This window comes from Pelobates fuscus, chromosome 7 (assembly GCF_036172605.1).
Source record: "Pelobates fuscus isolate aPelFus1 chromosome 7, aPelFus1.pri, whole genome shotgun sequence".
Classification (NCBI taxonomy): Eukaryota; Metazoa; Chordata; class Amphibia; order Anura; family Pelobatidae; genus Pelobates; species Pelobates fuscus.
This window is the reverse complement of record NC_086323.1, coordinates 83503389-83521372: the sequence shown is the minus strand read 5'-3', so window position 1 is coordinate 83521372 and position 17984 is coordinate 83503389. Positions and strand designations below refer to the sequence as shown.

The 17984-nt window shown below is 37.8% G+C and overlaps 1 protein-coding gene across 1 annotated transcript in view; it reads right to left on the bottom strand.

Moving 5' to 3' along the window:
* RGS5 (regulator of G protein signaling 5) overlaps window positions 1-17984 on the bottom strand; it is a 114514-nt gene that overhangs the window by 41525 nt on the left and 55005 nt on the right. Inside the window, exons 2-3 of the mRNA XM_063426147.1 lie at window positions 14477-14587; window positions 10422-10483 (exon numbers count right to left, since the gene is read on the bottom strand). Coding sequence (XP_063282217.1) covers window positions 10422-10483; window positions 14477-14587 — 173 coding nt within the window. The remainder of the gene's footprint in view (window positions 1-10421; window positions 10484-14476; window positions 14588-17984) is intronic.

The following is a 17984-nucleotide window of genomic DNA, read 5'->3' as shown; positions in this document are numbered from 1 at the left end:
CTTTCCCCCTTTCGCCATGATTGCGAGGACAGTTCAATACTTGAAGACTCAACGCAGATCTCTGCTCCTCATCGAGGTCAACCATGGTTCCCAGATCTTCTGGCATCATCCTACAGGGATCCCCTCCTCATACCAGCTCATCCAACGCTACTCACAGATCCGAAAGGGAACCCTCACCCTCTCATCCTGGAAGACCGCCTCACCTTAGTGGCTTGGACTCTTTCAGTGGCGCCTGGCAGACCAACAAATTATCGCAAACAGCTAGAGACCTCATATGGGACTCGTGGGCACCAGGAACCAGACAATGTTACCTATCAGCTTGGAATTCCTGGTCCTCTCGGTGCAGTGAACAGGACCTCGATCCCTTTACGGTACCTATAACTGCCATCCTGAATTTTCTCTCACCTTTTTTCCACAGGCCTATCCTACCGGTCCCTCAACGTCGTACGCTCCGCGATTTCGGCGGCCCACGTCCCGGTCCAAGGGATTCCCGTCGGGAAAGACCCACTGATATGCCGACTCCTACGAGGCATCCGATTGCAGAGACCTCCGAGACCCAAATACTCCGTTTATGGGACGTTGAAGTTGTCCTACAATTTTTGAGGGACTGTCCGGATAACGACAGGCTCTCCCTCTGCCAACTATCGGCCAAACTGGACACGTTTGAACCTTCCTTCAGCCGTTAATATTTCGTTTATTGGAAGTCACCCGTTACATGTTACAGGACTTTGGATTTTTTTTCGGAACTTTATGCATGATGTCGCTTCGAAAGAGGGGGAGGAGCCTCAGCACTGTGAATTCTATACCTCCTATTGCATTTTGATTGGTTAATGTTTTCACTTATCTTTACTGCTATGTGAAGTTAGTAAAGAGAGTTTAATGCAAAATAGGAAGCCTCCTGTCATTACTAAAATTAAGATTATAAATACACTAACGCTAGCATAATCTTCAATTATTATGTATCTGTTCTTAACATTGTGATATTATTAGTCACATTGCAAAGGATTGCCGTTTCAAAAATGTCATATATTATATGCGGCAAATGTGAACATTGGAAATCAGTTTTAGTATATGGAAATATTTAAGGGTCTTAAAAGAGATAGATCAAAGCTCTTCCATGGATAGAGAGATAATGAAGCTAATTGGATGAGAAACTATCTCATATCAAAATATGACTATGAAATTAGAATGTGCTAAAAAAAAGAGCCCTTATCTGGACAAAATTATATTGATGTTCGCTAATAACACGAACAAACTAGCATTCCCATGTGACAAAACAGAAAATTACAAAACTCACTAACTTTTGTAGAAACAGATTAACGGTGTTTAAAAAGGAAGAATAAATAGAACTAATAGCCAAGATTTCATAGATCTCCAGGAAAACGTGCATATATTAGTAGCACAGTAGCGTGATGCAGTTGCATTTACAATGCTCTTCCAGCACTTTTAATGCAGTAATGAATTAAAAATCTGATGGGTTGGAAAGGATGGGTATCACACAGCAGGCAGTTGTAGGGCTCTCTACACCATGCTAGTTGAAACAAAGTCAGATAATATGAAAATGTATTGAATGCTGGGTGAAATAGGAGACTATATTTAAAAGAAGAAAAACTACCACAACAAGAGGACATAGTCTTGAATTAGAGGGACAAAGGTGTACAAATATTTTAAGGAAGTATTACTTTACTGAGAGGGTAGTGGATGCATGGAATAGCCTTCCAGCTGAAGTGGTAGAGGTTAACACAGTAAAGGAGTTTAAGCATGCATGGGATAGGCATAAGGCTATCCTAACTATAAGATAAGGCTAGGGACTAATACAAGTATTTAGAAAATTGGGCAGACTAGATGGGCTGAATGGTTCTTATCTGCCGTCACATTCTATGTTTCTATGTGCAATAGCACAGTCACAATTTTTTTCAGAACAGACTTTTTTTAAATTTGCATCAAATTGAGGGAAACCTTTTTCATGTTTCATCTCACAATAACCTATGTGTCACCTAGCAATATGCTCACTTCAACTTAAACCAGACAGACAGATAGGATTTGAAGCTACAGTATATGTTTTATATATACTTTTATTCATATACTTTTTAAATATATATTTTAATATATTTTTTTATTAATAAATTGAATGCTTTTTCCTCAAATCCTTTGGCTTCTGCATATCTTCTGGTGCTGCTGGTTTCCTGCTGTATCCTTTGGTGGGGATTATTCCACCACAAGCTGTCATCACCAGAGCAAGTCATTGCTCTGGATATTGTAAGTAGGATACCTACATTTTCCAATATTATCTCTAGTTTATGATACTGTACCATTGGTCTGTATATTTTGTTTTTTTTCCACATATATATGACTGCTGAATTTGGACCTCCCGGTATATTCAGATCCTAAGACGGGGATTGTACCGTCCAGGCGCTATAGGGAAGAGCTCTTAGCAGCTCTGTAAAGTGTGATTTTGCTCTTTACCCACAGTCTACTCTATTTATACACCATCATAATATATTTAACATACTGCACTATTATTTTTTACTGTTCTTTCCTTTTGAGGTTTTTACATGCTGTAAAATTCAAGAACGATATGTATGTATAATATGATTATTTGATCACTTTTCTTTTTGGCGCGGTTTACCACTATTTTCTTTTTCACTTTCACTACATAGCAGGCATTGGGAAGTCCTGCAGGTTCACTGCTGCCTTACACATCTATTGGTTTTATAGTGAGCGCTTATACCCTTCTTTTTTATCTATATTATTGAGGAATATCTAAAAAAAAAATGCTTAAATTTGTCTCTAAAGTGTAATGTTTTATAATAAAACCCACTTACACCAAAATTGCATTTTGGCTATCTAAAAAAGATGATTCAGATGTAGATCTAGCAGGAACCCCTAAATGTCTGAGTCATGTGTGGTCTTAAAAGAATAAGGTCAAATTTGTGAATTTTATGACACAGAACTTTTTACCTATGGGACACTTTCCACTATTTAAGTCCACCGAATGTTCAGATGCATGAAATAAATGGAATACCACTGAGGTTTTAGCTGCTCCTAGACAAAGATATAGATGCAAATAATAGTGTAGATTTGCAACACTGTGAATTGTTATATAGTTATCAGTAGCACTCACGAGACATTGGAAGATATAGTTCCTCTAAGCCTCCATTGGAGTTCCCAGGGGGGTAACCGTACACATTCTTTGTCTCCACAGGAATACACCGAGTGTAGATATAAAAAGATTATTCCAATGAATATTATAAGCAAAAAAAGGTCCTACATGTTTCTTCCATTTACTTTGGATTTCCTCGGGGTCTGCATTCAATAAAAGCAATTAAGTGCCATAAACAAACAAGCAATGCACTTATTTATTGGAGTTTTACTCAGTCGACGCAGAGGAAGCACCCTTGCAGTGTGTGTTTCTTTAAAGGGGAATTATCAATTCTCTGTAATTTAGACCATTGAACAAAACATTGAAAAGTGCCTACAGCTTATGTTAACTTTTTTTTTTTTTTTTTTTTTTTTTACTAGATGCTTTGTTTTCTTTTAAGTTTATATTAAAGATTTAGCAAGCAATATCATAATCCAGTTCAAACAAGGCAAAGCCAGAGCAAATATATGCTTTCCCTATGCTGACTTCTAGATGAAAAGGACAGAGCTGATAACAATGATTGGAAGAGCCAATTTCCAGTATAGAAGTGTGAATTTCAAAACATAATTGTATTTTTCGCACATACAAATACATATTATTTAAAATACAGGAATATGTAAACATAATATTAAAAATCAAGGATGGGATAGTTTTGATTTCAGCTGTTCAAACGGAATTTTCAGATATTGTGCACTCATATTAATTATGTTATCAGTTTAGCTACATTATATTGTAGTGACAGTGCAATTTGTAATTCAATTGCTGTAATTGGTTAACAAGGAACCGTTAGTTATTGAGGCTTGCACACATAATCATTTCAGTGAAGGACATGTTTGAGATGTTCGTTCTGTTCTGTTTTCAAGTTAATTTCAAATTCCTTGAAGTGTTAAACTGCAATGGCTGAAACTCTAGAACCCTGATTTAAGGATGTGAAATAACATGTATCCCATTTTAATGTAGTGTAGCGATGCTGTATGTTCCCATTTTAATTTAGGAAAGTAAGGTTCTCTGTGCCCCATTATAATTTAGAAATGTGATTTTCTATGTGTTTCATTGTAATTTAGGAGGGTGAAGGTTGGTGTGTCCCATTGTAATTTAGGGAAGTGCGGCCGTGTGAGTCCCACTGTAATTTAGAAGACTAAGGTTCTGTGTCGCAGTTTAATTTAGGGAGGCGAGGTTCTGCGAGTCCTACTGTAATTTTGAAGAATGAGGTTCTGTGTCGCAGTTTAATTTAGGGAGGTGAGGTTCTGTGAGTTCCACTGTAATTTTGAAGAATGAGGTTCTGTGTCGCAGTTTAATTTAGGAGGGTGAGGTTCTGTGTCCCAGTTCAGTTTAGGGAGGTGAGGTTCTGTGTGTCCCACTTTAATTTAGGGAGGCAAGGTTCTGTGAGTCCCACTGTCATTTTGAAGACTGAGGTTCTGTGTCGCATTTTAATTTAGGAAAGTGAGGTTCTGTGAGTTCCACTGTAATTTAGGAAGGTGCGGCTTTGTGAGTCCCACTGTAATTTAGGAAAGTGAGGTTTTGTGTCCCAGTTAAATTTAGAAAAGTAAGGTTTTGTGTCCCAGTTTAATTTAGGAGAGTGAGGTTCTGTGTGTCCCACTTTAATTTAGGGAGGTGAGGTTATGTGTGTGCCACTGTAATTTAGGAGAGTGAGGTTCTGTGTGTCCCACTTTAATTTAGGGAGGTGAGGTTTTGTGTGTGCCACTGTAATTTAGGAGAGTGAGATTCTGTGTGTCCTACTTTAATTTAGGGAGGTGAGGTTCTGTGTGTGCCACTGTTATTTAGGAGAGTGAGGTTCTGTGTCCTAGCTTAATTTAGGGAGATGAGGCTCTGTGTGTGCCACTGTAATTTAGGAGAGTGAGATTATGTGTCCCACTTTAATTTAAGGAAATATATTTCGTTGTGAAGTGGGGGAATAAAAAATCTAGCACTGTATAATTTATTGAAGGGGATTTCTGGTAAATGATTTACAGAAAGCAATGTTCTCTGAACCTGTGCAAACAAGCAAAGCGAACATCTGAATTCCTCCGTCTTGTTTGTCAATTGTTTTTGTTATCTATATATTTAAGAAATTAATTCACTGGGTTTTTCAGCAGCAGTAGAATTCGGTTTCTTGTATATGTGTCGGAAATCAGATTCACTTACACAGAATGTGGAATTAGAATGCCTAGGAGAGTCCAGTCATGATTACCTTGCCTCTCTTGCCATTGTGCCAAAGGACCTGTCTCTGATAATTGAATTAAAATATTGGAACATTGTATGATTACTGTGAAGAGGAAAGGAAATTGTCTTTACACGTTCTTTCTGCTACACTCTATTCTGTATTACATTTAATTTTAACAGGAAAATAGTTACAAGGGTAATGCTGTCAAGCTATCACAGTAGGATCATGTGGATTATTATATTTTAGTACCTTATTCTCTAAACAGTAACTCAGTCTCAACGTGCTTTGTCTAAAGAAAATTCATAGCTTTTACCTGTGGGCCCCTAATTCTGCTGCTCGTAGATCATACCTGTGACCAATCACTGAATTTAGAGAAATATGCACAGGTGACAGGGAATCAGTGTAGCCAAAACATCACGGGGAGGGGTCTGTAATTCAATCCAACTAATTAGAGCAACATGTTTTAACTGGATATGAAACCAAAAATGAAAACTCTGCCTTACAATTCTGTGTGGTCATCAATGTCAGCCTTTGTCAGCAATGAATTGAATAGGGATATGACTTATCCAGCTGGGTCAAGGCCCACTGTCAGGTAAATCTATTGGTGGCTATAGTGGCACTGTTTCTAGAGGAACATGTTGTGACAAACGCTCCTTCCCACAAACGTTTGCCATGGACTGCTGGAGGAGTGTGGTAGCCAGCCTCCTGCCCACCGACTATGGTCCAGGTCTGAGACACCATTTGGGAGTTACCCTGCCCAGCCGCCATTAGGAGCTTTCCTTGGGTGCCCCTGGTTCGGCACTTTCCCTTCTCATGAACAGAACCGACCGCTAGCTCCCTGGCGGCTGAATATGAAACAAAGCAACTCATATCTCCAACATAAAGTAAGTTATGCCTGCTAAGACTGTTAAAGGATGACACAGGTGCAAACCTAAATTCATAGCTTCCAACATTGGGAGGTAGGAGATCAAGAAGGGTGGGTGGGGCTCAAGTTTTATCACAAGTGACGCTCATAATGAGCAGGCCTGTCCGGAAAGGGGCACTGAATTTGTATGTCAGCCTGGTGTCAATCATGCTAGGCTGACTGACAGCCTGTCTGGTCAGCCCCCATCATAGAAGACCATGCAAAGAGTGCTACCAAAATGCTTTCTGCATGGTCCTGGTACCTGCCAAACAGTGAGAGCCCATAAAATGATAAACTTGTGCTGTGCTGCCTGGAGACAGTTAGAGAATATAAGGGAATAAAAAAAGGACAGCAGGGAAGGACCCACCAAAACTAAGACTATTGGAAGGTCTGCTAAATGCTTGTTGTTGTTGAGCCTCAAAATGATTCTGAATTATTTTATGAATAGGTACATCTATTGAACCTATATTGCAATATTTCCAATATTGAAGAGATACAAAGAGATACTTACACATACAATTTATAGTAATTATACATTGTGTGTATTTGTGCATAATTATGGTACATGTGAAAGGAGACTTTATGAGGGATCCTGAATAACATGAAAAATGAGATCATTTTAAATGGTAGATGTGCATTGCAGCCTTTGCCCTCTTCAATAATCTCACAATTATTTAACCCCTTGAGGACCAAACTTCTGGAATAAAAGGGAATAATGACATGTCACAATGATTTTACATGTTTTATTGCTTTTCAATAGTGTCTGGGCAATTAAATTGGAACTAATGATTTTATGTCATAAATGTCACCACATGTTACTTCGGTATTCCTCAATGATACCCTTACCGTTGACCTTCTTTGTGAAAAGCCTCCATGCCTTATTAATATTAAAGGCAAATATTCCGCAATATAGTTTAGTCATAATCTGTAATATGTGCAATGTTATGTAAAGTTGTGATCGTTTAGTAGCCATAAAAAGTGGTATGGCAAAAATAGCTCATTAAAATATTTAACTCGCTAAACAGAGGGAATGTCCATACTGTAACAGACTACACCTGAGAGAAATTGAGATCTTATCACATTCTAAAGTCGACCAATTATTATTTCTTTTGATGTAGTGTCCATTATCATTTATAATGTGTGATGATGAATTTTATGCACACTGTTACACATGCAACACAAAAATGGCAGATGCTTGAAGCCATTTTTTGTCAACAAATTTCAGAAAATATGAACTGTTTGACTGAACTTCTCATTTTTTTGGAGACGTAACCAAATCTACTAATTTGTGGGCAAAATTCCTTTTAAATGCAAAATAAAATCCATAAACAAGGATAAGCTTTACTATAGTCAACAGAACTACTACATTAACCCCTTAGTGACCAGACCATTTTTCAATTTTCTTACCGTTAAGGATCAGGGCTGTTTTTACATTTCTGCGGTGTTTGTGTTTAGCTGTAATTTTCCTCTTACTCATTTACTGTACACACACATATTATATACCGTTTTTCTCATCATTAAATGGTCTTTCTGAAGATACCATTATTTTCATTATATCATGTAATTTACTATAAAAACAATTGTAAAATATGATGAAAAAATTATAAATTAAACACGTTTTCTAACTTTGACCCCCAAAATCTGTTTCACATCTACAACCGCCAAAAAAAACACCCATACTAAATAGTTTCTAAATTTTGTCCTGAGTTTAGAAATACCCAATGTTAACATGTTCTTGGCTTTTTTGTTTTGCAAGTTATAGGGCTATAAGTGCATGCTGTTTCAAAATATATATTTTTAAAATTTATCAATAGTGACATTGTAACACTGTTATCTGTCATAAATCTCTGAATCACACCTGATATGTACACATTTTTTTTAAAGTAGACAACCCAGGGTATTCAATATGGGGTATGTCCAGTCTTTTTTAGTAGCCACTTAGTCACAAACACTGGCCAAAGTTAGCATTTATATTTGTATGTGTGTTAAAAATGCAAAAAAACTATTGAGGAACGCTAACTTTGGCCAGTGTTTGTGACTAAGTGGCTACTAAAAAAGACTGAACACACCCCATTTGCAACCTTGGGTTGTCTATTTTTGCAAATGCTATGCCATCATGGGGGTAATTCTCATTCCTGGACTACCATATGCTCTCAAAGGCAACATAACCAATATGGCAAACTTCAATGTGAAAAAAATCAAGCCTTAAGTTTGACCCCGCAACTTTCAAAAACACTAGAAAACTTGTACATGGGGGGGTACTGTTATACTCGGGACCCATCGCTGAACACAAATATTAGTGTTTCAAAACAGTAAAAAGTATCACAACAATAATATCATTAGTGAAAGTGCCGTTTGTGTGTGACAAATGCAAAAAAAGTCACTTTCACTGACAATATCATCATATGTTTTACTGTTTTAAAACACTAATATTTGTGTTCAGCAAAGTCTCCCAAGTAAATTAGTACCCCTCATGTACAGATTTTAGAGTGTCATGGAAAGTTACAGAGTTAAATCCAGTGCTAGCAAATTAAATTCTCTGGACTTCCGGCCTGGGTCGTCAGGCAGGTCCCTCAAACTGCAATCAATAAAATTACTTAATTATGTAAAAATATACGTGTATACATGAAATTATTTATGTAATTATGTATATGGATATATACATATAGTATTGTTTTTATTTATTTATTTAAACATATATATATATATATATATATATATAGTATTGTTTTTATTTATTTATTTAAACATAGATATATATATAATTTCATTCTAAGTGTATTTTTTTTATATATATATATATATATATATATATTAATATCAAAATACAGTTAGAATTAAATGACAAATATAAATATAATTTGAAAAAGAATTATTATAAAAAATGTTTTTTTATTTATTTATTAGATTTTATAATTATTTATATATGCAATATATAGTTTTTATATAATTTATCCATGTGTGTGTAATTTAATTATAAGTGTAATATATGTATGTATTAATATAAAAATACACTTAGTATGACATTATATATAATATATATATATATATATATATATATATATATACATATTATTAATCGATATAATATATTGATATAATACATATATATTTATTTATTTTTCAATTGAATAAAAATATATATATATATATTTTACAGATGCAGGGAGACTGCCTGTCAGTTTAGGCAGCACTATGGACGCCTATTGTGGGTTTGTAATCGCTCTTTCAGATCAATCACCTGGCCTGCGGAGGGCTAATTTGCTGAGGGGGGACTGACTGGGCTATCAGGCAGTCCCCCCAGACTGGAAGCAACACCGATCACCAGCGGGGGAACTGAGGCGATCGGGTAAGTAATATATTTGGCGCAGATGTACTACGTACGTCTGCGGTCCTTAAGTGGTTAAGCATGTCCATAGCATGTTTCTGTAGCCTTAGCACTGTAGCAATTTCATTTTAGAAAAATGCAGTGTTTACATTTCTGCCCAGATTCACCTCTAGTGGCAATCACTCAGACAGCCAGTAGAGGTGCTTTCTGCATGGAGGCACTGTACATTCCTAATAGAGATGCATTTATTCAATGCATCTCTATGAGGAGTTAATGCTGATTGGCTCAGCGTGGCGTTTTGCCATGCATGCACATTAGCCTCCTATTGCTTGCATTGGATTGGCAGAGATCATCACAACTGATGGAGGCAGGACCAGGCAGGACCAGGAAGGGCCAGCTGTGGCAAGACTGGCACGGCATGGGAGAAAAGATAAGGAAAATCACCTTTAATCCCTAGAGAGAGAGGGGCCAGAGACCTAATGCAGCATCCCAGCACTATTGTGACGGGAATACGTTTGTATTCCTGACACTATAGTGTTCCTTTCAGTCCTTTCCCTTGAAGCACTTTAATCACTAGTATAGTAGTCACACTTTGTTGTGCGTATCAGTAAATGTGCTATGCAGAGGCTTTCCGTGTGAGTCACTTAACACAGCATAGAAAGGGATTTTTAACCTTTCCAGGAATCCAAACCAGGACAGGGTCATCTAAGCCCACAGCACATGAAGGTCAAGATTTTCCAGCATGAAAAATATACTAGTTGTGGGAAAAGAATAAGAATTACGGGGTCAATGGCAGGGAGGAGAGTGAAATTGAGCTTGTGGTAAGGGGACACAGACAGATTGCAAAAAGCAACAGTGAAACAGAAGTGACCGAGCCACTCACAGCTGTTCTGAAGCAGTTTCTCCAGAGAATCTTTCCACTGCAAAGCTTCTTCCGTCGATGGTCTAACAAAAGAAACAGATAACATAATTCAGTCATCTCATCAAACTAAGCAGAGGGGCAAAAGTGACTCAAGGCAGAAAGAAACCACTAATAGGGTTATTAACTAAAATGATAATTGTCAGAAATTCAAAGTGAATTTCAAGTTTATGGGAACAATATCCAAAGGGAAAACAGCTATTTTGCAATAGATTTTAAAATGCACTTTCAATTCCTAACAATTCTCACTTCAGTGAAAAACCAGATACCTCTCTATTTTTAATCATTATGTTATATAACCTTAACCCATACACTCAAAACTTTTATTATAATAATCCTGTCATCAATTATTGAAAAGGAACCAGATTTTTTTTTTAAACGAAGTCTTTGTAAAAAAAAATGAGAAAACGTATTCTTCAGCCATATACGTACACCTTGGGTCAGACATTGAATCTGACAGATAGTCAGTCTGATGTCACTGCACCATGCAGGGTGTGAAGCCGGGAAGACCATAGAGACTGTCGTTTTTCAAACACTTATTTTTTTTTTTTTACATATACTTCATTAAAAAACAATTCTGTTTCCTTTCAAAACTTGATGAACAGATTATTATATTAAAAATAGTGTTGAGGTTACAGTTGTTCCTCAAAGACAAATTACATTTTTATTGTGTCATGATCCTTACTGAACCTCTAACAGAATAATGCCTGTTTTAATTCTGTGGTGGCATATTTATGAAGCTGTATCAGCCAGAAGAGCCATCACATTCTTTACACATACCAGTTTCTATCTATTTTTATGCTTACTGTATGTGACAAATATAGTATTTCTGCTTCTATGCTAATATTTTAGATCTTTGAAAATATTGTAAGACAAGGGTTACTGTATAATCACTAAAACCTTGTATCCCTCCCAATATTTCTGAGAAATAAATAAATTAAATATAATTTTTTTTTAATGTAATCCTAAACAGTGATCAAAACAAAACATAAAATTGCTGCGTTAGCATATGTTTAGGTGCTACCTATGTATCCCATATTTCAAATAGGTGTTTTGTTATTGGTCTTTAAAAGGTTAAATATATTTCTAATTTCTTGAGCAATTAAAAACCTCACAGATATCAACTGGGCAGTACATACGATGGGCATTGATGCCAACTGTGGTTTAGAGCAGGTTCTGAACAGATTTCCTGTTATCAAAGCAACAGCAGATGATGAAAGCCAGACTTTTTTACAGGCACAATATTTTTCTAAATCAAATGTTACCATTTAGCTGCTAAAATTAATTAGAGTTGGCTTGCTTTGCCTTGCTTGCACATAGAACCCATTGTCTCTAATCACAATTGACATATTGGCCCTGGGTCTAACCCTTCAGCAAAGGACAAAAGTGGAGCTCGATGTTCTTTGGGATATTTTGCAGTTGTCCAGTAATTGCTTCTCAATTTAATTATGAAGGTATCAGACCCATAATATTCCATATAGCTCTGTCATTTTGTTCGCTAATTAGAAAAATTAAAGGAATTACTGATATTATTATTTATACAGAGCACCTGCAAATTATTAATGAGAACAGAAGTGTAACACCTTAATTTCCAGTTCCTATTTGCACTCTCAACTAAAAACCACTCTGTTCTATAAGCCAAAGAGTGATTCAAATGAACGCTTGTTATACAGGGAGGTTTTGTCATGTTAATAAACGACAAAACGATCAGTTCTAAATAACAGAAAAAATGAACAGGCCGCAACCCAATTTAGGGGATCCCTCAAAAACCCTTAAAATAAATTAGAGAGAAAACAGCAACAGGAGGGAGGGATGCGCCAAAATATAAATAAGTAGTGTAAATATATATTATCCAAGATAAAACAAACGTATATACAGTCAATATAAAACAATGAGGTAGTCCAAAAAAGTCTATAGCAAAGTACCCTTGAGGTAGTGGAATATGCAGATAAGGAGCTGGGTCAAGCGGTAAATGCTAAATCAGGCAAAGGGGTTACAGTTAAGAAGCTATGGTATTGTTCACAATATGTTGTTGGAGTCCATACAAAAAGACAAAAGCAGAGAGATATTCCATTGGTACAGTATATCACATCAGCCAAAGTGGTTATAGTGCAGTAACAATGGATTACTCGCATTTGGTTGAGCTATAGCCAGCTCTAGCATGTAGGGTGTTCAGTGGTACAATCCCCACGTATAGAATATGATGTAGGTGTCCTCAATCACAGAAGTGTCAGCAACCCAAAATTAGAAGAATACAGGTGCAAAGGATAGTGCTCTCTGTAAGGTAAATTGTGTGCTTAAAAGTAGAATTAAAAAATAATACTCACATAGGTAGAGCAGACCAACTGCTCTGTGAATAAGGCACTGGTGGTATAATCCCCACCTAGGATTCTTTGGAGTAAATAAGATGTAGAACTTAATAAAAATATAATAAACATATTTTTGAATTTATGCCAGGAGGTATATATAATAGAAATAGGATATAATTGGCACAGTATACTTGTAAAGGAACCAAAAATCCTTTATTTAAATAAAATATAAAGTAATAACATCCATACCGTGTTTCACCTAAGGCTTTATTAAAGTCTTTATCCATTTGATAAAGCCTTAGATGGAACATGTTATGGATGATACTACTTTGTATTTTATTTAAATAAAGGATTTTTGGGTACTTTAAAAGTGTAATGTGTAAATTAATTATATATACTTCCTGGCATAAATTCAAAAATATTTGTATTATATTTTTATGACGCTCTATATCTTATTTACTCTAAAGAATCTGAGGTGGGGATCATACCACCAGTGCCAGGAAAATCCTGAGCCCCTTTACCGATCTCGGTGATTTTTGGATATGTTGGTCACCCAGATCGGGGCTATGAGGGGATTTATGAGGTTTTATGTTTTATGTATTTTGTTTTATGTATTTTTAAGGTACTTTTGGGATGTTTGGGAAATGTGTGTTTTTTTGTGCCTTGAGATAATTCAGTTTAATACAGTGCTTGACTCCCAGGCACAGGGGAGGGATTGTCTTGTTTTGTATGGGAGTGTCCTGGACCTGAGAGCCAATGTAATCGTGTGTAGGTTTTTACTGTAGTCTGCTCTCAGGTCCAGCGGGGAGTGCCCCTTGCATGGAGACCTGCATATAAGGCCAGATGTGGCTGCCAATAAACATATTCCAGCTTGTACTCCCAGAACTATGTGTTGTCTGGTTACTGGGAGGGAAAAGGGCTTTTAAGGAGTAGAGCTCCCAGTACTGAGTGTCGTCCAGTGCCTGGGGGTGTCTAGGGTGAATTTCCCATTCTGCTCCAGAAGGGAGCGGTTCCAGGACCCCAGTCAAGCCACGGTGACTGTGGGCAGAAGTGCTGCGGTTTGTCCCCTGTTCCAGTTAGGAAGCGGTCCTTGGTGGAGGTACCCAGCTAGGGTTACAGGGAGCATCATGTATTAAGGGGAGTTAAATAAATGGCATTGTGGTGATTGCTACATGTTTTTGTTGAATGCAATTGCATACAGTAGACTTAAAGAATGGTTGATCTAAGCAGTTAGTGAAACATGGAGTTATACAGAGAGGTTATATGATACAGTTACAAATAATATTTACAAAGACCACTGAAGCCACCACTAGGCCACCTTAAATCACTGAAGTGGTCTGGGTGCAATGTCTTGTCATATTAACAGAACATGTTGCATTGAAGAGTTAAATCCACCTTTAGTGGCTGTGTTTATGCATCACTGACCGAAAATGGTAATCTGGTAATGATTGTAATGTGACAAATTGAAAAAAAAGAGGTATATGGATGGGTCAGAAATAATACAGTCTGGAGAGTTATTGAATCAAATATATGAACTGTATATTTCGCATGAGAACCTGCTGTCATCTCCCACTCTCTCTATGAAAACAAGGTGAAATGTTCGTCAACAAAGCAGGCACAGATGTTGCAATTTTTTTGATGTAGTATTGGAACATGATGTTACAGATTTATTCAATGGACACATAATTCATATGTACAACAAACACTTACTTAGGAACTTTTGGTGGTTTCTCAGTCTTTTCTGGGTACGGGATTATCAGATCGAAAGCAGATTCTGGCTTCTGGAGGAGCGTACCAAGTTTTGTCTTAATCTCCTTGGCTCTGAAGGAAAACATAAGAGGTGATTAGATTTTGCTGTGGAATATCAATGCATATAAATGCTGATCTTAATTGTCTGTAATGTGTTCCTAAACTATCAAACCTCTCACAAGTACATCTTTATCTGGTTAAGGTGCCCAAATCCTACTGTCTATCCTGATGGCTATTATAAGCTTCTCAGATCATTTGTCATGTATAAATGTGTCTCAAAGTTCTACAACACCGAAACTCACACCAAAACAGCTGTGTTCAGCACTCTAGCAGTAGTGACAAAATAATTTATTGCTTTCTCAGTTTGTTTTCAAATTTTACAGATACCTTTCCAAACTTTACCTTGTGTTTCTGGCAGTCATTACATTTTTGGGTATCCACCACCACATATTATCATGAAGTGACATTTAAAAAGGCTTTTATAGTTCTTACCAATCTGAAGACAAGAAGTAATTTTTACGTTTTTTTTTTTTTTCAATTGAATTTGTTTGCAGTTGCATATTAACATTTGGTTGAATTTCCAGCACTTCTGCTTCTATAGGGAAGGGTTAGGGGGTGGGGGGGTTGTTGTTGTTGTGGGTTTTTCACTAGATCGTGAGAAACAACTTTGCCCTTTTCCTGCTGAATGTCGTTGAGAACCTGATGCATCTAGGTTGGCAGGTCCTATAGATTATCTTAAAGTTGGATACTAAACTTAATAGGATCAGAGGCAGGGCTCGAGTCCTGCAGGAACGCATGGGAACGGCGTTCCTGCACTTTTTCCAAAGCAGGAACGCCGTTCCCAGTCCTGCAGGACCTGCCCTGCTAACTGCACACAGGGGCCATCACACGCGGCGTTCTTCTCCAGCTTTCTCAGCTTCAAATCTCGCGAGACCCGCAGCTGTAAGAGCGTTGCCACGGGTTACCATGGCAACGCTCCGCACAGGCGAGTCTCGCGAGAGTTGAAGCTGAGAGAGCTGGAGAAGAACGCCGCGTGTGATGGCCCCTGTGTGCAGCGGCTGCTACCCTCCACCGGACCACCAGGCTATCTCCCCCTCCCTGACAAGGTAAGAAGCAGGGAGGGGGGAGTAAAGTAAAAAAAAAAAACACACATAAAAGTTAAAAAGCAAATGCATCCCCCCCATCATCCAGCACACACACACATAATCCAGCACACACACACATAATCCAGCACACACACACACAATCCAGCACACACACACACAAAATCCAGCACACACACATAATCCAGTACACACACACACACACACATAATCCAGCACACACACACACAATCCAGTACACACACACACATAATCCAGTACACACACACACATAATCCAGTACACACACACACATAATCCAGTACACACACACATAATCCAGTACACACACACATAATCCAGCACACACACACATAATCCAGCACACACACACACATAATCCAGTACACACACACATAATCCAGCACACACACACATAATCCAGTACACACACACATAATCCAGCACACACACACATAATCCAGCACACACACACACATAATCCAGTACACACACACACACACATCATCCAGCACACACACACACACACATCATCCAGCACACACACACATAATCCAGTACACACACACATAATCCAGTACACACACACATAATCCAGCACACACACACACATTATCCAGCACACACACACACATAATCCAGCGCACACACACACATAATCCAGCGCACACACACACACATAATCCAGCACACACACACACATAATCCAGTACACACACACACACATAATCCAGTACACACACACACACATCATCCAGCACACACACACACATAATCCAGTACACACACACATAATCCAGTACACACACACACATAATCCAGTACACACACACATAATCCAGTACACACACACATAATCCAGCACACACACACATCATCCAGCACACACACACACATCATCCAGCACACACACACACATCATCCAGCGCACACACACACAGACACACATAATCCAGCACACACACATAATCCAGGACACACACACATAATCCAGCACACACACACATCATCCAACACACACACACATCATCCAGCACACACACACACAATCATCCAGCACCCACCCACACACACACACACACACACACATAATCCAGCACACACACTGCATTCATTATACACAATCTGCACTTACTACAAACACACTACATTCATTATACACACTCTGCACTCATTACAAACACACTAAATTCACTGTACACACTGCACTCACTACACACACTACATTCACTATACACACTCTGCATTCATTATACACACTCTGCATTCACTACACACACACTACATACACTGCATTCATTATACACGCTGCATTCATTATACACACTCTGCACTCACTACAAACACACTACATTCACTATACACACTCTGCATTCATTATATAGACTCTGCATTCATTATACACACTCTGCACTCACTACACACTACATTCATTATACACACTCTGCACTCACTACAAACACACTACATTCACTACAAACACACTACATACACTGCATTCATTATACACAATCTGCACTCACTACAAACACACTACATTCATTATACACACTCTGCACTCACTACAAACACACTACATTCATTATACACACTCTGCACTCACTACAAACACACTACATTCATTATACACACTGCACTCACTACAAACACACTACATTCACTATACACACTTTGCACTCACTACACACTATATTCATTATACACACTGCACTCACTACACACACACTACATTCATTATACACATTCTGCACTCACTACAAACACACTACATTTATTATACACACTGCACTCACTACAAACACTTCATTATACATACTCTGCTCTCACCACAAACACACTACATTTATTATACACAATCCGCACTCACTACAAACACACTGCATTCATTATACACACTCTACACTTACTACAAATACACTACATTCATTATACACACTCTACACTTACTACAAACACACTACATTCATTATACACACACTGCACTCACAACAAACACACTACATTCATTATACACACTCTGCACTCACTACAAACACACTAAATTTATTATACACACCCTGCACTGCACTGCATCATCCAGCGCACACACACACATAATCCAGCACAGACACACATAATCCAGCACACACACATAATCCAGGACACACACACATAATCCAGCACACACACACATCATCCAACACACACACACATCATCCAGCACACACACACACAATCATCCAGCACCCACCCACACACACACACACACACACACATAATCCAGCACACACACTGCATTCATTATACACAATCTGCACTTACTACAAACACACTACATTCATTATACACACTCTGCACTCATTACAAACACACTAAATTCACTGTAC